Consider the following 25,483-nt stretch of genomic DNA (forward strand, 5'->3'; position numbering starts at 1 on the left):
CATCTTCCCTGTCCCTAGCGGTGTGCTGGGCTCCAGGAATACCTTCATGAGGTAGTAACACAGCTCCCTTAACAGAGATCTAGACTCACAGCATGGACAGAATAGAGGAGTTTTAAAAGATAGTTTTGTTTTGTTTGGTTTTAAGATTTATTTATTTATTTATTTGAGAGAGAGAGAGAGAGAGAGAGAGAGAGAGAGCTCGCAAGTGAGCAGGGGGAGGTGCAAAGGGAGAGAGAATCCTGAAGCAGACTCCTCCCTGGAGCCCGATAGAGGCTCCATCCCAGGACCCTGAGATCAGAACCTGAGCTGAAATCAAGAGTTGGCTGCTTAACCGACTGAGCCACACAGACGCCCCTAGATGGTTTTACTGCACTACGGATGACACAAAGGAAAGGGTCTGCTCTGAGCAGGAGGGCCACCTCTCCTTTTGCTATGGTAGGAAGGGGAGTGAGGGTGTGGGAGGAAGAAGGCAGGAAGAGTTGAGGGTTTGGGGATATTATGTGCAATGGGCTGAATTCTCTTGATGAAGCAGGAGTTTTTCTGAGAGTGAGGAGTCTGGAGGCAAGCAGAGGTCTTGAGGTAAGTGCGAGAGAGAGGTCTGGGAGGGTCATAAAAGAAACTGGAGAAGGAGCTAAGAACAAGTAAACAGTCTGACACACAGCAGCGAGGGCCAAGCACCGAGCGGAGGCTGGAGGTGGTGCCAGCCTGAGTGGCAGGGTTTGGGCCACCAGGTGTGGGAGACACACACAATTAATTACAATACAATGTGGAAAGTCCCAGTGTGACAGGGTAAAATACTGAGACATTAATCTGTGTCTGCTCTCCTTGTAGTTTCCCCTCCACCTGTTTTCAAGAATGCCTTCAGGGCTATCTGCGTCAGGGAAGTTTGGGGTTAAATGCTTCAAGAAAACCTCCCGCCAGGCCTCTTGTAAAGGAGAGGTCTTGAAGTGACCTTCTCCGGGCTAAGACTTTTACAGGTATGCTTCGTTTGTAATGAAGTGTTTTGAAGTTGTTAAAAATGGTTGACAACATTTGAAAGTAGATTTTACCTTAAAATGCAGATTTTAGCCTCTCCTGGAAAAACTGGATGGCCTGGTGATCCTGGGCTGCATTTTCATCTGGCTACAATTAGTTGGAGCCAAGTGATGTCTGCCTCTTGTAAGGGGTACAACCCCGTTTCCTGTGGCCCCTATAGTTCCCTATGGTCTTCCACTTAACCACCACCACTCATGTAGCTTAACTGCCTGTCCCTAGAACCCCCTCTCAGGTTGGAGGTTATGTTAGGAGGAAGAAGTAGAAGCAGAAACAATAAGGCCTGTGGGCTCCCAGGTCTGCAGGTCCTTGGTGTGGCAAAGACACAGAGGAAAATGGGGACCCAGTGCCCTGAAGGTCTGGATCATCCAGCCTTAGCAAAGACTCTTACCCAGAAAGAGGCAGAGGAGCTAGGGACACCAAGCAGCAGGCTTGGACACTGACAGTTATCTAAGACAATCTGAGAATAAAGGGGTTCTTCCTCCATAATCATGGTACCCCAGGTCCTTGTGAAATCCTAAAGCCCGTAGGAGAGCTCACAGTGACAGTTTTCCACCAGCCTTTGGGGACGTGGCTTTAGGTTACAATTAATGACAGAAAACAAGAACACATATCACTTCTTGCACATACACATTTGTAGAATAAGATTTTAAACACCCAAATGGAGATTTAAGGAAAGGGCTAAGAGAACACAAAGCAAATGAGTGGGTGAGGTTAAGTTTTGACTAAGATCGTCTTGGAAGTTTTCTCAGAGGAGATTTAATTTGAACTGAGTTTTGAAGCATGAGTAGGCGGCCTCCAAATAAAGGCTATTCTACTCAAAGACAAACGCTGGAGAGTACAAAGCATATTCAGGGACCTGTGGTAGTTCAGGGCAGCTAGGGCATTGGCTGCCCATTCCTGGTTGGGGGAAATAGGAGATGAGATAGAATAGAAATGGGTGAAATGAAAAGGAAAGGTTTTGTTTGTTTGTTTTTAAATTTTATTTATTTGACAGAGAGAGAGAGTGACAGATGGAACACAAGCAGGGGGAGTGGGAGAGAGAGAAGCAGGCTTCCCACTGAGCAAGAAGCCCAATGAGGGGCTCGATCCCAGGACCCCGGGATCACGACCTGAGCCGAAGGCAGACACTTAACCGACTAAGCCACCCAGGTGCCCCTGAAAAGGGAAGGTTTAAGCCTTCATGCCTGTTTCCTGTCATGGGGAGTCCCTGGCAACTGTTTAGTACACGATTGTGCCAGCAGTGTGGCGGGAGCTTGGGGAAAAGAAGACTGGACAAAGGCCACTGAGCAGATTCTTGCAATAATGCAGGTGAGAGATGATAAAGCTTGAAACTAGGACAATGATTGTGGGAATGGAGAGGACAGTTTGGATTTCAACAGCCATTTATTAAGTGCTTACTGTGTGCCAGGTATTGTGCTTGGTACTGAGCATACCCTGATAATGATGATGCTGGCTCTTGCCTGGAAGAAGCTCATTCACCAGGGGACAAAGGTTACCACACCAGGCAGAGCCAGTGAAGAGCTGAAGCGTCTGGGAGCTTCAAACCCTGGTCACGTGTTGTGTATTCCATCGTGGGTGGAATTCGGAGGGTCTCACTCAGTTCTACACGGGGTCAGGAGCCATCTGAGAGCTGACATACAACCTGTTTTGAAACTTTCTCCTTCTACAGGGCTGTTGTAGCTTGTTCTCTTTAACTCAGGGGATGGAGAAATAATCAGAATATTTTTTAATTTCAAAGGAGGTATTTAAGTAAATAATATTTTTAACATAATAAGTTGCAATCATTTAGAATAAGATGAAATTGATATTAACTCTCTTGTTAGGGGGATTCAATGCTTTAATATATCTTATAATTTTATTGTGACAATAAAATTCAATCAAACCACTCTGAGTCTTTCGCCATTTGCAAGTATGGGATGCTAACTGCCTTTGACTCCTTACCACTTGCTGACATCTCCATGTCACGCAGTACCTGGAATATAGCAGGTGCTTAGTAAGTGTTGAGGAAATGGATTCATAATATGGAAAAGAACACTTTGAGAGGGACTGTGCTGTGGCCTTTGGTGAGATGATCAAGGTAAAGTGCTTGCCAGAGATGTTCATTCATTCATCCAGCTAATACTTACTGAGAATCCATACACGTTTCTTTATAAAAGACAAATAAATATTTACTTATTTCCAGCCAGGTACCATTCTTGGTATTGGACAAACAGCAATGAGCAAAGTCCCTGTTCATCCTGGTGAGTCAGACAAGCAGTAAACAAATTATGTGCGTGTGTGTGTGTGTGTGTGTGTACGTATATACATACACTATGTCAGGGGTGATACGTGCTGTGAAAAAAAAAATAGAGTAAAAATAAAGAATGATGGGGGACCTGGCATTTTATATAAGGTCTTTGGGCTGCTCAGGGAGCGCCTCTCTCAAAAAGTGGCATTTGAGCAGACATCTATAAAAAGGTGGGAATTGGGGGGGGTTTGGAATCAGCTATCCAAACATCTAGGGCTGAGTGTTGCAGGCAGATTGATGAGCAAGTACAAATATTCTGGGTAAGGATCAAGCTTGCCCTTTTGGAAGACCAGACAAGTGTGGATCCAGGGGGTGAGGGAAGGGGAAAAAGGATAGGAGAGAGGGTGTGCGCATTGATGGGACTGGAGATTTATTACTTTCACTTGGCATTTTTCTTAAGTGCCAAGTGAAAAAAAAATTCAGCACAGAGGGATAGTGATCACGAGTTTTGAGCACCATAATGGGTGATGAATTTGTCAATATGGATCACTGCTGTATCCCTGATGCCTGGCATATAGTAAGAGTTCAGTATAAATTTGTTGAGTGCATGTTTGAAGTCTATCTTTGCTTTTTCAACTTTCAGGATATTATTAATAACTATGCCTTCTCAGACATTATGCATACCTATCATTAAAAGGCCAACAACGACTTTGTCTTGTGGTTTGTGAACGTCTGTTAGCTTACAGCAGTCTGTCTCCAGGGTGGCACTGACTGTGCCCTTTACACTGGACAGTACATAACCATTCTATGATGTCTTTGCAAATAGTGGCACCTGACCTGTCCAAATATTACTGGCAACGCCAGAGATCACTTTCCATCACAAGACCAAAACCATATTTGCAGGGGGCAGTGGTGCTTCCCTACTTTTGTTACACTGCTGGGTATTCTCAGTTATCTAAGGGGCATCCTCAAGTCCAAATTCCTCCACACTACTCATTTTAGATCACTTATAAACATGCATGTTTCTGTAAGTTTTACAAAATCAACGCGAACACTTCGAAAAGTGGAAGTGTGCGATTTAATCACTTTTTCTAAAGGATTTCTAAATCATCTTGTAGACTATAACTTAAAAAGAAAAAAGCCATCCCTCAGCCCCTGACTACATTAATTTCCTTCACTTCACCGCACCCCTGGTGCCACAAAATCACTTCTTTTACTGTACACCCTGCACAAAAAGTCCCAATGTATTTTATCACAATTAACTAAATCCCCTAGTGCTTAATCAGTGGGAATTCAATTTGCAAAACAGACCAATGGAAGATGCAATGCCTCCACCAGCCTGGTTTGCCCAGATATCTGGTCTAGCACTCTCCCCAGTCCCACCGACCGCCCGGGGTTTCTCCAGCAAGACGTGGCCCCGGAACCAGGGCAGGACGCGGTCTGGCCCTAGTCCCGGCGCGGCCGGGTGTGTCCGCCACCTTCCTTTCCCCCCAACCCCCGCCCCCGCGCCTGGCACTTCACTTCCCCCGGCCGCGGCCAGCCCAGGCTTGAAGTCCCCGCCCCAAGGCCCTCCCCCGGCGGCTGTCGACCTTCCTCTAACCCGAGCCCAGGAGGGCAGGTCGTAAACTGCTGTGTCAGAAAGGTTCGAGGAGCCCGGAGTCCGAGCCAGCTTTAATTTGGGAGGAATGACTACCTAGAGGCGGCCCGCTAGGACTCAGCAGGGAAGACTGTGTCGCAGCTGTTGGGAGGGCGCGTCCTCAACCCCACCCGGCCGCCCCGCCCTCGGCCCTGCAGTCCTCCATCCGGCCCGCTAGCCTCCAGCTCCTGAAGCGCCCGCGTCTGCGGCTGGGGGGGAGGGGAGGAGGGGGCTGGCGGGCGTGGGGGCTAGTGCGCACGCGCGGAAAGCAGCGAGCGGGCGTCTCCCCGCCCCCGCCCCGCCCCCTCTCACGTGCCGCGCAGCGTGCGCCCGGGCATGTGCGGGCGCACGTGACAGCGCCGCGTCCGGCTCCAGCTCCCTCACCCCGCGCGGCTGTACTTTGAACCCCGGCGTGGGAGGGGGAAGGGAGGATGGGGAGGGAAGCCGGCCGGGAGGGGACCGGAGGGGGAGGCCGGCCTCCGGGAGAATGATATCATCCGCAGATTTATCGCTAGGCAACCTAAGAATGCTTCTCTTTCCAATCCTAGAGCTCCTTGAAGATCTCAAGGCTGATGACATTTTTCCCCTCCGCTTTAATTCCCCACCCAGCAGCGCTCGTGTGGCGATCTAAGGAGCTAGAGTCGGTTTACCAGTTTTTAAATGAGTAGTTTCAAACACAGAGCTCAGAAATAGATCCATCATCGTGCCCACTTGCGTCTACAGAGCTCTCCAGGGGTGCGGGCATATAGTCAGGTTTCTTCACCTGTTCGGTCACATGAGGATCAGCCAGCTAGCTACAGTACAGCTATGCAGATGAGCCTTGCTCAACATAATATATACTCGGAAACCAAGCCCTGCTTAAGGTATCAGAGAGAAGCCGGTGTCTTTAAAATGTGGTATTACAGGGTATTTTCTGACTACCCTAAGTAACTGAGGTCTACAGGAATTGGATGCAGGTTGAAGTTCCCTTGTGAAAACTAATTTTCTAAACACGATACTGAACCTGCAAAGCCGCATTTGGAAGCAAAGTTTATTACAGGGCTATGCGGTGGATACTCAATACTTCAGTTGTGAAACATTTGATATTCTAGGTATACACATGTGCATACCAATATGTAAAAGGCTTCAAATGAAACTAGCTAAAGTTTACAGCACCCTAAAAATATCCCATGTAAAAACTAGCAAATCGCCCTCTTTCCTACTTCCTCAATTCTTAAATGTTCCTTCTGTTCAGATTCATAGTTTGCTTTGATCCGGTCTTTCATGGAGCGTCTTTAGAGTTCAACCAGAGCCACGTAGGTAGGAGGGGTAGAGGTAGAGGTGGACAGCTCACCAGATCATGTGGGGACTTCCAAACAAAAGAGGGCGCATTTCTGGATGTCTTCAAATTGAGTAGACAGCGGAATTGTATGGTTCTTTGTAGGGGACCTTGAATATTGTGTCTCCAGAATTTCTGTATCTTCAATTATTGCATGCTCTATGCCATGTTTTAGAAAGCAAAGCATTACCCGACCATCTTTCCTTTCTCCACCAAGGACACATACTCTGCCTCTTAGGATCTCACATGGACTAGCTCAACTCATGTCATGAGCAAAGGTCAGATTGTCTCCTCCTCATTGTTATTGTTATGGGGTAATAACATAAAGAGCAGTGGACTCAGAACCAAAAAATCTGGTTCCAGTCCTGATTCTGCTGCTTACTCAGCTATGTGACCTTGGACTAGTTGCTTGCTTCAGCTTTCTCCTGGAGGTTTTAAAAAATAGACCTTAAGATTCCTTGTTTTCCTCTAGAACTGCTCTCTCTCTCTCATTTCCACTTCAGGTGCTGAGTGAAGAACATGGATCATCATGCCCTTTCTTGAAGGGAAAGAAATCAACCTTAGTTTCTGCTGTAAGGCAGATAGATGGTTGAGTTGAGATCAAACTCCTTGTGAGGTTCTAGCCCCTCTCCCCACCTTCTGCATTTGAAATTATCATGCTATAAATGCTGTCCTTTGCAGTAGGAAACACCATGACTCCTCAGTCCCAGCCTACGGTTCAGGTTCCCAGAAGGAGATGATGGTGAGAGCCAGTACAGCAGTCAAGTTCTAAAGAGACTGAGAAATCAGGAAATCGGTGCTCAGACATCAGTCAAATATAGGCAATTAAACTCCTGATGCTCAGCACAGGACCAGAGTATATGAGAACCTTCTCCTTGGAGATGGCCCCATGGACTCCTTTCCCTGTTCACTCTGTGAAACCCAGCTACAACTCTAGGCCTCTGACCCAGGCAGTTGAAGGTAGCACCCCTCACCCCCTAGTATTGTATTCACCTTTGTATAGCCCTTAGTATGTTCCATTGTAATTTATTTTGGTGTGGGTGTCACCCCCACTAGACTTTTGAGATCTTCAGAGATGATTAATCTTTGGTTCTCCAGCATGATCACAGCACCTCACATATAATAGAAGCAAAACCCATGCCTGTATCCCCATACTCACGGTTTATTGACTTTATAGACTCACAGAGAAAAGGCGTGTGTTACCATCAGCAGGGAGTCTGAAAGCTCTTACCCAGAAGCTTTCTGATGGGTGTGTCTAAGCTCAGAGGCAGCATCCGGGCCTACATACCTCCCTCCCAGTTCTCCAGAATGGTTTGGCTGGACCTGCCACCCAATATTTCCAAAACTCAGAGATGGAGGAAATTACACACCAGAAGCAGGGCCAGGGTCATCCATGAATCAAAATGCTGAAACAGTTTTCACATAATGGCCTTTGGTCACCTATTCCTATCAGTCTGAGAGAAAGAAGTGTTGATCAAATAAATAATTTGTTTCGGTTGTGGAAATGTATTTTGTGGTTAGTTGTGGAATAAAGCCATTAGAAAGCTGCTTTTTTATGTAATGAGATGATCAAAAAATATATAAACTATCTGAGGGCTTTTGCATAAGTGTTCTGATAGGGAACATTGCTGAGAATGTGCAAAGTAAAAGAAATGAAGAAAAAAAAGGTTGTGGGAGAAACATGTTACTGATTCTACAAGCTCTCACAATTTAGCAAAGTGCCCCTCAGGTACTTCTGTTAGAGCCTATTTATTCTAATTTTAGACACATTTCAAATGGGTGTGGTTTTGGTTAAATGGTTTCCCAGGCCACAGTTAAGTCAGAGATAGCAAATTAGATAAGAGTTGGAGGCAGGCACTCTGACACATCAAGAAGTGACAGCCGGCAGCCTGATCTAGAGTAAAAATACTGAAAAACCTATAAAAAGCAGATATAAAAACTCAAAAAGAATTTAGCGCAGATGCCAGTACTCCCAGATGACATGCATAGTGCAAAAGTGATGTTTACCGTGTTGACCCTGATTTATTGAGAATGGATAACTATGGAGAGGGTATTTATTTCTAGGACATGTGTAAGACACTTTAGAGGACACGTGTAATATTTTAGTAAGCTTTCCACTAAAAGAATGTAAGGAAAAAAAGAAAAGATAAACAATATTGGCACTTGAACATAGAAGCTTCCGTTTTCTGAATCATTGTTTCATGGGGCACAGATCATTCCCAGAAGCCAGAAAACTTGGGCATCACTGAATTCAGAATTTTAAAATATCAACTTTTTAAAAAAAACTTATAGTTTTACATTTGTTTGGAGTTTCCAATACGGAATCACTGAACTAGTGCAAGCAACCCAATTATAAGACAAATGTCCAACTCCTTTCTCGGAGCCCATTTTTAAAGTACACGCTGAACATGTTTTTCAGTATAAATCTCATCCTGTCACAGGAAATGTGTGATAATTTTCTGTGTAAATCTTCTAGTAAATTCTATGAAAAACTAGGACTTCTGGACGTTAGCCTACACTTTATATCCATTTTGAGCTGATGTAAAGCAACACAGAACAATGGGTATTGATCTGAGATTAAGAATTTTTGTTTAATGAAAAACATCAGATTGCCATCTGAAGTAAAAGACTATTATCACAATGGTACAGCCAGCTTTTGGCATTATAATGGCCTTGATTGGTTCATGAGGGCTCTGTTCATTTCTATCTAAAGGCCTTAGTATGTTTGCCCAGCCTTGTCTTCTAAGGATCTCAGAACTGGCAATCACCTTCCATGGAGAGCTTCAAAATTGACCTGTGACATATTCAGAAATAGGTTGAGGCTTCTTTTACAAATCTCAGATGATGAGCAATAACCAGACTTATGGCCTGCATGGCCAATAACGGAGAACTAAATGAAAAATAGTTTTCACAATGATAGGAACTAAAACTCCAGTCATACTTTAAATAGCTATTAAAAATGTAGTTTCTAGTGCCTTAGCTCTTTGTGCAGATAAGGCCGCTTATCAACTCAATATAACATTTGCTGAGAAATGTATGTATGCAAAATCAAGTGGCATAATCCTATGCGTATACTATATGTATAAAAGTAGCATTAACCCACGATTCACATTTGTCTTAAGTTGAAAAACCACATACATTACAACACATTTTGGTTAAAATTTCACCACTGCAGGTATAGGACCATCCTTAGTGAATCATTACTGGAGTCATTACTCCAGTGTTTTAATTTATGACATAATCAATAACCAAAATAATTTTCAGATGCCACATAGAAAATATTATTTTGCAGTTCTGTTCTCACTAACTTTATCTTATTACTATGTGAGTATATAGGCTTTTGGACTAAATAGCTGACCTGTAAAATCTGGCCCAATCCTAAGATTTTTTACTTCATTATACCAAAATTATACAAATGTTAAACATCTATTGTTCTCTGATTTACTTTGAATCTTTTTTGGTTGTGAAACTAGTATTATTAAAATATAGCATTAAAATGTAGCTCAAAATATTTAAGATACTACTTTTTCCCATTATTCTGATTTAGACAATATTTTTCTAAGTTCAGTAAATTACAATGCTCAAAAATCCTACATAGTTTCCTAATGGTAATTTTTATTTCCTTTGTTCTTGTGCTTTATTTATGACGCTTCACGAATGCTGCCCAATCAAATTCAGCTTATGTGGTTGAAGATGCTGCAGTGCGAGGTAGTTTACTGACTGGGGGATGCAGTAGATCTGGCGTTTTGTGCTGGCTCCGGGTAGCTGTTTATCTGATGTTAGGAGGATATATGATATCTCTGGGCTTCATGTTATAAAATGCAGGGGGCTGGACAAACTGATCTCTGAGGTTCCTTTGGCTCCACATTCTAGGACTTGTAGTTTGGTTGCGGTAAGTCAGCAGAGGGAGCACTTTTTCTACGTCTCATAAATTTTGACCATTATTTCAACACCTTTCAAAAATCAAGGGGTTTGTGAAGAACGTTATTGAAACTAAAAATTGACAGTCCTTCACATATCAGATCACAAATTTGGTTATGAATCTGAGAAAAGTCTACAATTATTTCTTTTCCTTGAATTCCATGATTAAGTCCCACAAGAGAATTCTTTTTTATAAAGGTTAAGGAGCTAAAAATATAAGAAGTTAAGCACCCCTAAGTGGCAGTGTATTTATACTGGACCCAGTGAAGGAGAAATGCCAGACCATACAAAAGTCTATCTGGAGTCAAGATGAGAAGTGAAAAATTCATCAGTCAAAAACATTAGTAAATTTGGTCTAACATAAACAGACCACGCAAGTGATTGGTAGGTTTTTCTTTTGCACTTTTCATTGAGATACATTGGAAACAAGTAGGTAGACACAGCCAGAGCTTGGAGGCTTGTAAGAAATTGGAAATGTGTGATATCAAGCCAATGACAAATAAAGTACATCTGAGAACGTTAATAACTTTCATCCCTAAGTTCATAGATACCTTAAAACTAATTGAGCATTATGTCTTTTTAATTAGTAGACAATATCATATCGTATATTAAAGTTTTTATTCCTTAGTAAGAATTTTAAAATCACAAAATAGTGTGGCAATATTTAGGTAATAGAATTTATGGAGAGCTGAAAATACCAGAATATAAAGATAATTTCTCATTTATCTTCACATACTAAAATTTTCTAAACCAGCTGGTTTCTTGCAGATGGTATTTATTTTTTTTAATAATTTAAGACAGCATAAGCTTGTACCAAGCATAAGCATTGTAACAAAAGTGCAACTTTTCAGCAAATCCTCCCCAAAAGATATTTTAACTCAAAATATCATTAGCACATAGTCTCTCCCTACAAAAATAGCATGTCAGACATCATTAATCGGATGTATTAACAACTATGTACATAAGAGCCACCTTGTAGGCTACGATTTAACGTTGTTTAAACACAGCGTTTGAGGCAAACAAAGCAACAGCAGCGGCAAATGCACCAAACTGACTAAAAGACCCAGATATTTTCTTCGCTTATAGTCAGACTGTTGTGTCTCACCCCTTACATAACATTCAAGTGAGATTTCTCACAGTGCTACCTTGGCAACAAACTAAAAATATCTAGACAAGGTCTTGGTTTAAGCCTTATTAAAAAAGCTTTCTTTGTGATTATCTGGTATCTGGTTTGGTCTCCAGAAAATACATAGACTTGGAGATAGGAAGGCCTCACGGGGCTTCATTCCACATCTTTACAGCTTTTCCAATCAAAACTGACCAGTTTAATGCTTTCCTCCCCTTTTGTTATTTAACAGAGTATAGGATAAATCATTTTGGATTTGTTTTCTTTGTTTTTAAGTTCAGTGCACATTCCTTTTTTACAGCAAGATTATAAAAATTTAGGAATATGGTGAATTAAATAATGACAAGGTGGGAATAGACGTACTATAGATGTGTGTGTGTATATATATATATATATATATGAATGAAATTAAGACACGTCAATTGATTCACGGTCAATTTCTTCATAAAGTGCTAGTAAGTGTACCAAGAATGATTCTGGCCTTCCTCATCCATCTCCTTCCCTGACTCAGTTCTGACAACGGCCCAACTCCGAGTCTCTTTAAACAAGAGCAAGTTACTAAGGGATACCATTCAAACCACTTCAGAATAGGTTGCAACGTGACTGCATTTTCACTTCTTCCTCTTTGAAAAATATATGCCTTTAAAAAAAGCTGAACATTATAAAATACTGAAGAGTAAATTCAATTCTAAAAGATCCTCATTCTGGTTGTGGAAAGCCTCCTGAAGCCGGTGGGACAGCTATGCGGCAGGCAGATAATAACTACCAGCCGGCTGTTGGACGTCAACTCCTGGGCCACCTTTCCCCTACCTTGGTTCAATCAGCTCACCCACAGAGCAGACCCTTCTTCCTCCAGAATTAGGTTCTGTATTTTAAAAGATAATGGAACATGGCCTAAAAGAAGGCAAAACTTATTTGGGCGAATTCTTTAAAGAAGAAAGTATCAATATCGCAGAGATTCTTTTAGAGCTGGTGGGGGAAGAAAGGGACGTTAGTGTGCGGAGGGTGGGGTGGTGAGGGATGAGCAAAACAGGAACTCCAAATGTACACGAAACACCTGTGTTGTTTTAAAAGCCTGTCGTGCATCTATTACACTTCCTCCCTTAAAAACGTTAAGGGTGTTTTAACTTATTAATATTATTATTCCGCGTGAACCCTCGTCCTGTCTAAGAAAGGAGGCGAGGATTCAGTGGGTTTCCTTTCCTGGCTGCGAGGGATCTTCCTGAGCAGAGCTCTCCGGGTTCCCGGGCTCGCGGGCGCCGGCGAAGGACAGGTGGGTGCGGCCGTGCGGGTGCGGGGGGTGCAGCGCCCCAGGGGGCGCCACCTCGTGCGGCAAGAGGGTCGCGGCGGCGGCGCTGGCCTTCTCGGGAGGGGGCGACAACACCGAGGACAGGCAGGGGAAGGCAGCGGCGGCGGCGGCGGCGGCGGCGGCTGCGGCGGCGGCTGCCGGCGCGGGGATGCCGGGGTACAGCAGTGGGAACGGGGCGGCGGCCGCCGCCGGGTACAGGTACTTCTCCAGGCCGCTCTTGTCCAGGAAAGGCTGCACGTAGGCGGCGGCCGCCGAAGGCGAGAGGAAGTAGAAGGGCAGGCAGAAAGGGGCCGCGGCAGCCGCGGCGGCGGCGGGCTGCGCGAAGGGCGCGCCCCCGCCTCCGCCGAACGCCACCAGCGAGCTGAGCAGGGCCGCGTCGGGTCTCAGCAGCGCTGCCGCGGCGGCCGGGTCCGGCCCCAGGAGCGCGGCCGCCGCCGCCGCCGCGCCGCCCCCCAGGCCGCCGCCGCCGCCGCGGGAATCCAGCTTCATCCTCTTGGGCGCCGGCGAGTCCTCCCCGGGGGGCTCCTGCTTGATGGTGACGCGGCCCGTCCCGGAGCCTTTGCCCTTCTCGCGGTCCGGCCTCGCCTCGGCCTCGCCGCCGTAGCCGCTGTCGGTGTCCGTGTCGTTCTCGGCGGCGAGCTCGGCGCTGGGCTGAGTCCGCTGGATGACCGGCACGCAGTGGGCGAGGGGCTCAAGCTTCTGCCCGGCGCGCTCCAGGCAGGGGGCGGCCGCGGACCCTGTGGGGGCAGCGGCCGAGGGCGCGCCGGTGCCTTTACTCAGAGGGACCTGTTGAGTCAACAGCTGGGGGGTGGGCAAGAACTGGGTGGCCACGGCGTGCAAGTGGTTGATCAGCTGGACACACCGCTGCTCTCTGGGCGTCCAGCTCTCAAACCGGGAGAGGTATTGCAAGACTTCTTTGGCGCATGTTTGAAATCCCGAGTGGAACGCATCCAAGTCGGACTGAATGGGCGATTTCAGAGATCGCTCCCCTAGGATGAGGAAGGGGGTGGGGGCAGAGGAATGGAGGCAAGAAGAAAAATACCGACGTTAAAACATCTGCTTATCACGTGGGCCCTACATTGACTAAAGTGATCTCGGTTTTTCCTCTGTATTCCGGTGATATAATCCACCGGTTGCCGGGGGGGGGGGGGGGGTGGTGGTGGTGGTGGTGGTGGCGGGGGTGGGGAGCAGGGGGGCGCTCTACTCCCAGCTGAAAAACCAAAGTGGAGAGCGCAACCGCCACTTTAAATAAAAATCTGATTCCTCTGAGTTCTGCTGAAAGCCTCTGGGATGCTTCGGGAAATGGGCACTTTCCAATGAAGGGAAAGTATAAGCAATTTAACAAATAAGAGTGAGCCCGTGGGCCCAAGGAAGGAGATGGGGGTGGGGGCAGAGTCCTAAACACTGCCCCTCTGTGGGCTGCCCGGCTTCATCAGGGTGGGATGGCCTCCCTGAATTGACTTACCATTCTGTAAAGCAATTATCTTCTGATGCTGCTGCTCGGTTAAGGCTGTTAAAGCTTTTAAGTGTTTCAAAGTTAATTCCAAGACTACCGCTTTCTCCAGATGCCCCAGAGTCTGCAGTGGTGCAAAAGAGAAGGGGGCACTTGGTTACTTAAAAAACACACATTTGGCTTGATTGGCTCTCCACTCAGCACAGCAACTTAAGCAAACACTTTGAAAGAAGTACTATTCCTATACTTCTTGAGCTTTCCAGAAGACGGGTTATACATGATTTCTTGCCTTCAGTTGTGAGCACCTACTCTTGAGTTTGTGGGAAACTCTACACTACAGCACAAGTTGTAAGGCATATGATATTTACATTTATTCTTATATCTCTGGGAGTAGTACCAAGCTATTAACACGCCCTTGGAGAGCAGCAAAGAATGAAAATGTGCATCTTACTGTCAACTTCAGATGTTCAGGCAGTAAATCTTTCAGCTGAGCAATGCATTCATTAATTCGATCTCTTCTTTTCTTTTCTATTAATCTGTGCGGTAATTTGTAGGTATCCTTAATATACGACAATCATGGAAGAAAGAAAACAATAAGCTACACATTTATTGGATAAATCCATAACCCCCCTCAGAAAACCCCCCCATATTATGTGATAAACTATGCCCAAGAAACCTTTTCCTCTGGACTGTTCTGAAATGCAATTTGAATTCAGGTGTGATGTTTAATCTCCCCCTGAGAGTATCCAGCAAACCACTTAAAATTCACAGTTGGGGAAGCTCAAGGGCTGGAATATATTTGCGGGCAGAGCTTCGCTGTGAAATCAATGACCCTAATTAACTATCCAGGCAGGTTATGGGGAACATCGGAAACTTACACTTACCTTGCTATCGTCTCGCTTCATGCTCCTTTTGGGCTTACACATATACAAAGAGGAATAGTCCAGTCTGCAAAACAGAAATCAGCATCAGGCACCCATTCGGGGAGGGGCACTGCCCTTGCCCGCTCCATACCACTTTCTGGAGAAGAAAAAAAATCACTCTGAAGCCTAGACAGATATTCGCAAGGGTGCGTGCACCTTACCCTATAAAATCTCTATGTTCCAGTAACTGTCTCTCTTGCAAATGAGGAATTCCTTCGTCCATGTTCAACCGCTGTCCGTTTCCTCTGTTTCGATTTTTGGGGTTCTGTTCTATAATCTGTGGGACGATAGCTTTGGGAGATCTTGGGGGGATCTGAGCGTCTCCAGTCTCTCTCTCTCTCTCTCCCTTCTTCAGTGCAGTGTTGAAAGTGTGAAGCAGTTGGTTCCCCCCCTCCCACCGCGCTCGCTCTCTCGCACACACGCACACACACGCACGCACACTCGCGCCGGCCCCACTGCGCTGGTAGTTTGCTCTCACTCCGGGCAGTGTTTGGCCACAGGGCACGCGCGTCGCCGGCCAGACCAGCACCCAGCTCACGTGCGGAACGTACCATCCGCGGTCCAGCCCGGAGGGGGGCGGGGGAGGAGGGGCCGGGCCAGGAGGGGGTGTCGGGAGCAGGCTGTGAGGGAAGGCGCAAGGCAGGAGGGGGCGGGGACACCTGATCAGGGCCACCGGAAAGGAAAAACAACTTCGGCCAAGCTATTCATCTTCCCAAAGGCGTTGCAGTCAGCTGGGGGAGGGGGAGGAGGCGCCGGGGGTGCGGGGCAGCCCGGGCTTTCTCGGCTCGGAAATGCTACTCCCTCAGTTCGTCCGTCATTACGGTGTAGGAACGTGAACGTGGCTTTTTGCTTCGCCACCGACTGCACTGGTGGTTTGGACCAGAGAAAGGAAAGAGAGAATTAACGGTGGGTAAACTTCAGTCCCGAAGGAAAATTTGGAGACTTGTTTGCTCACCGCTCAGTGGCCTGGGGGGACCCCTTGGCCCCGGTTGGAGGTTGCCCCTTAATGGGGCGACTTGAAATCCGCTCCCTGAAGGATTTAAAATAAATGAAAATGTAGTCACTGGGTCAGAATGTCGCAATCCAAGTGTCTTTCGGCGACACGGTGTCCCTGAGCCACCCAAACTTCCCGCAGCAGCCGGAATTGCGGTGCCACTAATCACAGAAACAGATGACGACGACTGGGGCCTCTGGTGCTCCCAGAGGAACGCGGCGAGAGGGAGGGGGTAGGAGGGGGTGGCACAAGAGGGGCTACCGCGGAAAAGCAATGCAGCATTATCACTCGCCAGCTAAACTCCGTCGCCCCTCATCGCCTCGGGTGCTGCTGCGTTGTTCTCCACCCCAACCCCCCCCGCCCCCCCGCGGTGTGATAAGCGACGCCGGGAGTGTGCAGAGCCCACGTTTACTACCGCTGGCACCTCCAAAGCCTCCCTCCTTAATCCTGTCTCAAACGGGTACCAGCACAGGGCCAGCAACGTGATCCGACCTGCCGCTGCTGCCACATCACTGCGCGGGGAACCCGTGCGCGCGCGCGCTCGCCCTGTAGCAGCGGCGCTCGGCGCGGGGAAGCGCAAGCCAGCACGAGCCGGCTTATCTTTCCCCAGAGCCATCCCGGGAGCATGACTCACTGCTAGCGAGAGTTACCAAGAGGTGCCCAGAGATGCGCACTGCCCACGCCGCCCGGCGCAGCGGGCGACCAGGAGCCTTGGAGGCCGGGGTGGGGGTAGGTGGGGGGGGGTTAAATCTCGTCCTGCGGGACTCCCAGGGCTCCCGCCCTGGGGTTGCCGCCACTCGGCTCTGCTGGGGGAGGAAAGGAGAGAATATATGTTGATTTCTCTTATATAAGTAGATAGATATAAAAATCAGAGGTTTTTTCTTCCTGCAGCAAGAGTAAGTTTCAATTCTCGTGGGTTATCCCCGAAACCTTCCTTATTGCCAGCGGCGCATGAGCCAAGGGGAGAAGTACGCTGAGGGAACACGCACAGGGGCTCAGCAGGGACTGGGGCCGTCGCTACGTGTCCCCGCTACCCCCACCCCGGCCCGCCCCGCACAGCGCGGGTTCCGGGGACGGATCTGGGTCGCGGGAAGCGGCGGCTGGGAGGAGGTCACGTGTCTGCGGGAGTCGCGTCTCCTCCCAGCCTCCAGGAGCCGCCCGGGCCGCGGCCGCGGCGCGCGCTGCTGCAGTCTCCCGAGTCCTGGGCGGAGACGCGCCGCGTCTGGCTTCGTGACTCCCGCTGCGGCGGCGGCGGCGGCGGCGGCTGCCCAGCTCACCCCGGCAAGAGGAGACGCTCGCGGTCCGTCCACTTTGTCTCGGGAGAGGGCCCTGGAAGGTCTCTCGACTTCCTCAAATACGGGGACGTAGTTTGCACCAAACAGGCCCTTTAGGGATAATACTTAGAAGAAGTAATTTTAAAATACTGATTTCATTTTAAACCTCTATTCAACCTCTCTCTAGTTTCCAAGTCATTGGGTGGTTAATTCTCTTTAGTGGGGAGGGCACTTTGATGCCCTACAAGCGGCATATGCCTGCAGTACTCTCTGCTTCTTCTAAACTGACCCAAAAAGAGGGGGAGGAGGGGGATGCCTTTAAGGTGAAATCTCCCCTTATAGGTTTGTGAATGTTCGAAGTAGGACGAGGGTATAAGTGTTTGCTCCACAGCTAAATGTTCCCTTGAAAAGGATAGATAGAATATTTAGTGAAAAGAAGAAGGTCTGATCACTTCCTCTTGGTCTTGTCGGTAGAGCAGACGAGACACAAGGAAGACATCTGACTAGGGCCAACCTTAGGGCCTAATTCTGGGGCCAACTCTAAAGCAGTTTAGAAGAGGAGGAAAAGGGAAGGAAGACCAGTGGATCCTGGGTGTGTTACTGTCGGATGCACACTTCTCATCATTGGAAGACAGAGAGGCCTGTGGCTGCGAAAGAAGCCTTTTGTGTTATTGCTTGGATCTCGTCATTCTATCCCAAGCTTCCCTACCATGCCCGACGCTGGTGTTTTCTCTTCCAGTCCTTTCTCTTTCTGACGCCCAGCGCACACTGCGGATGCAGTCGTTTCTGATTTTTTGGTTTCCTTTGTGATTCGCAGTCCTCCTTTTCTTCTGTCTTTACTTTCCATGCCCATCTTTTTACTCATTTTTCTTTTTCTTTTCTCCTTTTCCCTTATGTTTTCCTCTTTCTACCTGTGCCCCATGAAGGGTCTGCTTTTGTTCTTCCTCTTTCGTTTTTACTTTTATCCTTCTTTGCTTTTTGTCTTTTTTCTTTCATCATTCACCTGGATAACTCTTCTTGCTTATCCACTTCCTTTAAAACCCGAGTGCTACTCCTTTTCTTAAACTCTTGCTTTCTGGAATATCGGGCATAGTTTAATGCTTTCTAATGTCCTTTTGCTGCAAGGAGGGTATGACAACAGCTAACAATTATATAGCATTTGCAGTCAGAGAACCAGATGACCACTTTAGGGGCTTTTTTGGTATGAACTCATTAATCTTTTCCACAACCTTATAAGGTAGATCCCATTATTGCCTCCATTCTACAGATGACAAAATATGTAGGGAGATAGAAATAAATGTGCCTATGCTCCCAGAGCCAGGATTTAAGCACAGACAGTGGGCTCCAGAGTCTGTGCTCTTAACTATTAATACCCCTTGGTGGGGTCATAGGGCCAAGGTCTGAATGTTAAGTAGCTGTGTTTTAAAAACACAGGTGTTTTAAGCAATTCACCAGTGTCAGTGTGCACATTTGTTGTAGTGTGTATGTGTGTGGGGGGGCATTGTTGGAAGAGAGGTGGGAAAGGGAGAGATGTTAGTATTGGAATAGATGGCAGAGAAAGGTATGAGAGAAAGAATGGGGGCAGTCTTTTGTCAGTCAGTGATTCCATTGGCATCTAGCTCCAAATTTATTGATTTAAACCCAAATCTCCTAATTAATTGTTATAATTTCATACAGATGGACACATGGAAGTACAGTGTAGAAAAGGCTAACGTTGACCAGCTGTTCACCATTTCCACTGAGCAAACGAAGCCGAACTCTAATGTGAAGACTTCAGGTTAGTAATAGCAAAAGTTCACCTGTGGTGAGGTTAGAAAAAGGGGGGAAAAAACCTCCCCTGTCTAACAGGAACAGAAGACTAGAATGCACTCTTTGGGTATGTTTAAAAATAGGTTGAGTTTTATCTTTTTAGGAAGGTTTAATGCTGTCCTGCTGAAAGCGAAGGAGATACAACATGAGCTTGAAACCCCTTTGAGCCTATAATTAGAGAATTTTGTGATGGCTTGCTTTCAATTAAAGATACCCATCTTTCTCCTTTTAATAGGTGAGGGGGAAACCGCTTCCATTTCTTTTCTTTGGTTAAGTAGGGAAATCACTACCTATAGAGACGCTAATGAAAGGGAACACTTATCCCAGTTCCCACCCCTCCCCCCACCCCCACGTAAGTATTCTGAGCGCTACGCTCATTATATTCACCTTGTGACTTTGGAAGGTCTTATCCTGTTTGCTTGCAAAGTCTTGGATTTCCAGCAGAAACTGAACTCTCCCGAGAGGATTAAAGTTTCCATAGAGAAGAGAGGTTTTCTGCCTCTAGGGTTCTGCAAGCCGTACCACTCTCGGGGGAGGTGACTAGGGTGTTTTGGGATTCCCAGTCCGATTCAAACTAAGCGCACATCTCTAATAGCCTTAAAGACCCCAGAGCTGCCCGAGGGTGTGACTCTTCTTGCCCGTACTGCTGTGAAAATACCCTGTTAGAGGGGCAGATGTTTTTCTTAATCACCTCTGTTTTGGGTGGTGGACAGAAAATTTACAGTTACTCCTCATCGTTTTACATCAAAAAGGGACAGGCATCCCACGAAGCAGAGTTCATAAAAATCTGAAGGAAAAAGTTGACGGTTAACGCTAAAATGAAGGCGGCGGGGGTGTGGGGGTGGGGTCGGAGGTAGAGTGGGATGATAGATTAGGGGTAAGTTAAAGCGTCCCCTGGAGTCCTTTCTCTGGGCATGCACACTGCTCTCCGCAGAGAAGAGTTAGTGCTGTCAGGCACAGCACAGAAAGAAGGCCACCTCATACAAGGATCTTAGAAGGGAGGGAAGCCCCAGGGCTACTCCCCAGAAGCCAGATATAACTTCTAAATATTGATAATGCTATTTTGTGAAGGTACCAGATTTAAAATCCCAGAATAGAAGGTTGGGTTTTGCAGTTCCATACTCAGCAAATTAGCAGGAATAGCACAAGTGTCTCTGTTTAATTTGTAAAAGAACTGAAGTCTTTCTGTAGACTACCAATTAATGTGTCTGTGGTTGTAAACATACACATGAATCACGTTTTATATTTATGTTAACACTGCTCAGGAAGTTTACGCACTTACTTGTCTTTACATAGCACCAAGGAGCGGGTAAGAGGAAGTAGAGGAAATTAATTTTATCACTGCTGAAACCTTTGTGTTTTTGTATTTATATGATTATCACAAACACTCATGGAGGTTATCCTGAATTTAACATATGCTTCAAATTCCTAGAGTGATCACATACAAAAGACAACTAGGAGAGAGACTACAAGGGGGATCTCCCTGGCCCTCCTCTCCTTAAGTATCTGCCTGGTGTGTCTGGGTGCCCATGTGCTGAAAATTCTGAACCCAGAAAAGTAGAGTGAGGAGCACGTGAAAGCCCATAAGGATTTCTACAAAGTGATCCCTCCCTCTCTCTGGATTCTCCTGGACTAGCTGGATAGTGGAATCCAGAGGAGCTGCATGAAGATGGGGTCTTGGGACTCCTTTTTCGCCCCTTGTTACTGCTGATGAAGATCTGTAGAAAGTTTTCAAAGAGATACATGTTTATGCATCGTGAAACACAACTAGGAATGAGAAGTACTAGACAACCATTTATCTCACCTGCCCATTAGAGGCGTGGTCCTTGGATAGTGATTTCAGATGGTGTCTGCACAGTGCAGAGAGCCATCTGCTAACAGAGTCTGGTACTTTATAAAGGCAACAAAAAGATTAGCTAAGGCAGATTTAATCTACACTTAAGAACTATTGGTAAAACTTATTCGACAGCTAACTTAAAGCAAGAATTCGTATCTAATTATCCAAAAAAGTAATACGGTTCTGATATTAACTTATAATCCTCATTGACAAGGAAACTGATGGAAATCTGGGCTAGATGTATCAGTTAAGAGCTGCGTTTGAGCTTTTCTTATAATTTCCACCCAATAACTTTTCTTATAATTTTCACCCAATAACTTCTGCTTACATCTATGTAGAAGTACAGTTTTCTAGTTGAGGTTCTCCAATAATGTAGGGGTTCTTTTAGTACAAAGGGAGCAGAGAATGGATATTGGGTTGGCACTAGCCATCTCTGTGGTGGTCTGACTAAAGGAAATGGCTTGTTCAGGTCCTCTTCTTTTTTTCATCAGTGGGCCTTTTTTCTCTTCTATGCCATATGTGTTGGCAGCGTCCCTTTATTGTATGAGGGTATTTCATACCAATTTCAGAAAATTTTCAGTCTTTCCATCTGCAATTGCCCAAACTTAACTAGCTCCTTAAGCACAAGCTCCTTAACATCTGTATTCTTAAGTGCTAATAATTACAGAAATCTGCTTAGGGAGGGAATTTAACAGGGTTTGCTCTTCTTCCCGTAGAACGCAAACTGCAGCTGCATGTTTTCTGGGAAATGATTGTCTTCCTTTTTATGTAGCGACATCTGTCCCCTGGTTGTTCTGTCTGCATAGCTCTGCCTTCTGCCCCTGGCGTTTGGTCGAAGAAAGCAATCCCCTGCAGAAATGCACTCTCCGATAGTGTCCACCTGCTTGTTGCTAGGACTTTGCTCTTCATCTACTTTGAGCCACACTTGGAGGAGGCCACAGCGGCCTCAGGGTCAGAAGATTAGAAGAGCTTTGTGATTGACTTGGGTTCTTAAGTAGATGAGGGAGGAGAGGAGAGGGAGGTGAACGCAGTGGAAGGGGAGGCAAGGGGCCAGTCTCTGAGGCTGGAATGGAGAAGTGAACCCTGTAAGAGAAGGCATCTCTGGGGCATGTTAGTGTGCACAGGTATTCGGGCAGTTGTCCTACAAACCTTATTTAGTTCTGTCAACTCTTGGATCTAGGCACCATCAACTCCACTTTGTAGATGGAAAAACTCAAGTTTAGAGACTTTAGGTAACTTGTCATTGCCATGTAGTAAATAGTGAAGCCAGGCAACAGGGAACCTAAGGCCTGAGGTGTGCTGCTGGGCGTTGTCACTACCTGGAGTCTAGGATTCTAACAGGCATCTTCTCCTCTCAACCCTGGAGGGGATACCCCCCAGCCCAGCCTTCTACCTTCCTTGGTGAATCCCCTGTAGGTCATGGGAGCCACTGCTGGAGGCTGGTTAGAGTAGCTGAGAGATGAGGAAGATGGTGGGATGAGGTATTCTTGAGCCCATGCAGTGGTGTCCTGACATGTGAGTTGGAATTCTGGGTTGGAATTCCACACAGACTTGTGGATGAGAATTGTGGTTAGTCCACTGGAGTATCTATTGTGCTGATAGAGGCTGTGCACTGGGCTGGGCTTTAGGGATTCAGTATCGAACCCTGTCTTCAGTGACCTTATGATCTAATAGATCATACTTTGTTAAAGAGGAGAGATCACTTAAGAAACCTGCGTAGTTATCCTAAAGCCACTGCATGTTCCAAAGGCAGTACTCAGTAACCTCCGCTTTGGTGCATGTGAGATACACTTACAGCGATGCTTCTCTACTAATGCACTTTATAAATCATTCCAGAAAGTGTAGTCAGTGACCTCAGCCTATGGGTAAGCCTTGTTCTCCTGTAATCAAAACATTCCTGGATGGAGAGAAGGGCGAGGAGAATGCTGTCTGCCCTGCTCCCGTCCACTGTCTGGACCATCATCACTCTCCCCGAGTCTGGCCTGCCCCCGATGCTGGTGGGAATGCCTCTCCGAGGGCATCCTCTGCAAGTATACACAGTTTCACATTACATGCTCTTGATCTGCTCTCTGTGATTCTCTCAGCTACTTGGACACAAATTGTGGATGAACATTTGGTTTTCCTCCTTGGTGCTCCACACCCTCTGGAGTCTCTGGTAAGAAGCTTCTGCTCCATCCCAGCCCCTCAGCCCTCACCCCTGACCCCAGTTAGCTTGCTCATTGCCCCAGGTTGAAATTTGGGCACGGCTTAACTAAGTTCGTCTGCTCCAGAGCAGGCTAGAGCAGTTTTGGAAAAGATGGTAACTCATTACAGCGGCTCATGACCTCCAGGGTATAGATTTTCACATCCTGCAAAAGGGCACATCTCCCCACTATCATCCTGCCAGCTTCCTTAGTTCATTTCTTGGCCTCGGCTCTTCAGTCTGGAAAGGGGCCAGGCCAGGCTGGCCGTTTGGGGCGGCCCGACGTCTGCATCCCTTTCAGCTCTATGGACCAGATGGCAAGTTTAGCAGGACTGCCGGACCTTAGAAACAGAAACTTCATGGTCATTTTTGATCTCTCCATCTCCCTCACTCCCCCCATTTAATTTATAACGATGTCCTATAGATTCCACTTCTTAAATACACATTGAATCCATTCTTTCCACCCCCTGCCCCGTCCTCAGTGCCTACACTCTAGACCAAGCCCCACCTAATCTTACACCCAAATACTGTCAGAACTGCCCAGCAGCTGGGGTTTAGTAAGGGAAACAGAAACTGCTTTAGATATCTCAGGCAGGAGGGACTTAACAGGGGGATTAGAAGTGGGCATAACCTTTGGATACACAAGCTGGGGTAATCAAGACTGCGGGAAAACTGCTGCTGACCTCCGAGAAACGTTGACAGTCAGAAGCTTCAGGGAACTCTGGATGCCGTTGAGCTCAGCTGCCTGCCTTGCCGAAGAGGCTGACTTGCAGGAGCTTGCCTGGAAGCCTCTGTAAACCTCACCTCCACACACAGCTGCCACTGAAGGAATATGGTGTGTCTTTTCCACTTCCCACATCATGCACGGGGCCTTCCTATGGGCACAGTCTAAGCTGGAACCCTGCGGGTGAGGGCCAGGGGAAAACGTCCTTCCCAAGTTGCTGACCTGGGACAGGAGCCGGGGGTAGAAGGCGGCAGGGCTGGTGTTGACAGCCGGCACCTCACACTCCATACCACTGTGTACGCCCACCTTCTCCCTCCACCACACCTAATTCACTCCCAGGTGAGGAGCAGAGCCATCTTTCTGTGCGTGTCTTTCCCTTGACCAGAACGCTTTGTTTCCCATTCCCATGAGGCTAAATAAAAAAAAACTCTCCCATGGCCCCAGAGACAGGCCCCCGCCTGCATCTTCAGTCTCACCTCTCATTTTTGTTTCTCTCTGTCTGTAATCCAACGTACCAGCCTTCTTTCAGTTTTTCTTTTTTCAGCATACTCCACTCTTTCAGGCCCTTCCCTCATGCTGTTCCAGCTGATTGGAATGCTTTTCTCCCCACTTCTCCAACCCCATTCAACCCCCTTCCACCTGCTAATCCTTCAAATGCCATCAGAAGTATCACTTTCCCCAGGAAGCTTTCTCTGAATTCCTAGAGCAGATTTGTCTCCTTCTGTGAGCTCCTCTGTACCTTATCCTTCTCTTTTATAACATTTATATTGTTGGAAAGACTCGTAAGACTTTCCAATATCTGCATCCCCCATGAGTTTGTGAGCCCCCTGGGGACAGGCACCTGAGTTGTTGACCGCAGTGTCTCTAGTGCCCAGGACAGCATGAAGCACAGAGCAGTCGCTCAACTGTTTCTTGAATGACTCCTGCAGGTGCGCCACCAAATCATCTTTGAACTGAAGGCTTGTTCCAGGAAAACGCTTGCAGGACAAGTCATAACCCAGCCACAAAGCATTTGAGGAGTCCTCAGGCCTGCTAGAGGTGGGGATCTAGTGTTGTTGGCTCCTGCCGTCCCTTCCCCCCACTAGGACTTTCCTATATTAATGTGGCTCTTATGGGCAGGAGCACCCTCACTCCACTTGGGGCGCTGTGAATTTCTTGGCCTTAGTAGGCATGCAAAAACTAGGAAGTAGACAACATGAGGGATCATAAAGTGCTCCTGATGTAGCAGGAGACCCAGGAGCCTGGCAGGGTCTTTAGTGGAGTGGCGGGCAATTCTGTTGGGGGTAGACCTCTGGAACCACTGTTGGTCACTCTGCCAGGGTGGACATGTTCTGTGCCCAGACGGCAGTGAACTCTGCCAGTGTGCTCCCTAATGGCCGTGGTACACCGGCGTTTCTCACTCTCAGAATTGTGCTTCCTCTCCCAGTGTGCATTAGCAGGGCAGAGAGACTGCAGGGGCTGGAGCTGCGCCAGCTGAATTCCACAGGTGCTCCAGAGACCATGCATCGGTGAGGTGACATCCAGGGCATGGCCCTCCGAGGCCAGAAGTGGGGAGGGGATGCAGAGTTCGGCGCAACAAGCTTTGTTTACAGGGTCTAGCCGAGCTGAGTGGCTCACAGGAGGGGGTCCTGGGACGGTGCCAAAGAGCTTGGTTACCAGGAGTACAGAAAGAAACAAGGCCTGTGCCAGGATGTAGGAGTCAAGCCTCAGACTTC

At 47.1% G+C, this 25,483-nt stretch overlaps 1 protein-coding gene and 1 long non-coding RNA gene across 2 annotated transcripts in view; one reads left to right on the forward strand and one right to left on the reverse strand.

The window, feature by feature from the left end:
* Positions 1-11,646: 11,646 nt before the first annotated feature.
* Positions 11,647-15,296, reverse strand: BHLHE41 (basic helix-loop-helix family member e41). The gene is made up of 5 exons (XM_028113262.2): positions 15,110-15,296; positions 14,910-14,973; positions 14,477-14,584; positions 14,038-14,149; positions 11,647-13,561 (listed from the first exon to the last, which is right to left on the reverse strand). Exons 1-5 carry the CDS (start codon positions 15,169-15,171, stop codon positions 12,450-12,452), a joined length of 1,458 nt encoding a protein of 485 aa, XP_027969063.1. The 5' UTR covers positions 15,172-15,296; the 3' UTR covers positions 11,647-12,449.
* The window catches only part of LOC148163723 (uncharacterized), a 46,941-nt gene continuing 33,776 nt past the window's right edge, over positions 12,319-25,483 (forward strand). The window contains exons 1-2 of the long non-coding RNA XR_015768767.1: positions 12,319-12,536; positions 18,894-18,993. This is a non-coding gene — a long non-coding RNA (uncharacterized LOC148163723). The remainder of the gene's footprint in view (positions 12,537-18,893; positions 18,994-25,483) is intronic.

This window comes from Eumetopias jubatus, unplaced genomic scaffold, assembly GCF_037043125.1.
Source record: "Eumetopias jubatus isolate StellerSeaLion01/CBP00866 unplaced genomic scaffold, mEumJub1_p1.0 scaffold_8, whole genome shotgun sequence".
NCBI classification, from domain to species: domain Eukaryota; kingdom Metazoa; phylum Chordata; class Mammalia; order Carnivora; family Otariidae; genus Eumetopias; species Eumetopias jubatus.

Excerpts from the sequence above, each read along its gene's own strand:
- BHLHE41 (XM_028113262.2), bottom strand. The coding sequence starts at position 15,171 with ATGGACGAAGGAATTCCTCATTTGCAAGAGAGACAGTTACTGGAACAT. Across the intron at positions 14,974-15,109 it reads GAACATAGAGATTTTATAGG|ACTGGACTATTCCTCTTTGT; the intron begins GTAAGGTGCACG and ends TCTGTTTTGCAG. Across the intron at positions 14,585-14,909 it reads TGAAGCGAGACGATAGCAAG|GATACCTACAAATTACCGCA; the intron begins GTAAGTGTAAGT and ends TCGTATATTAAG.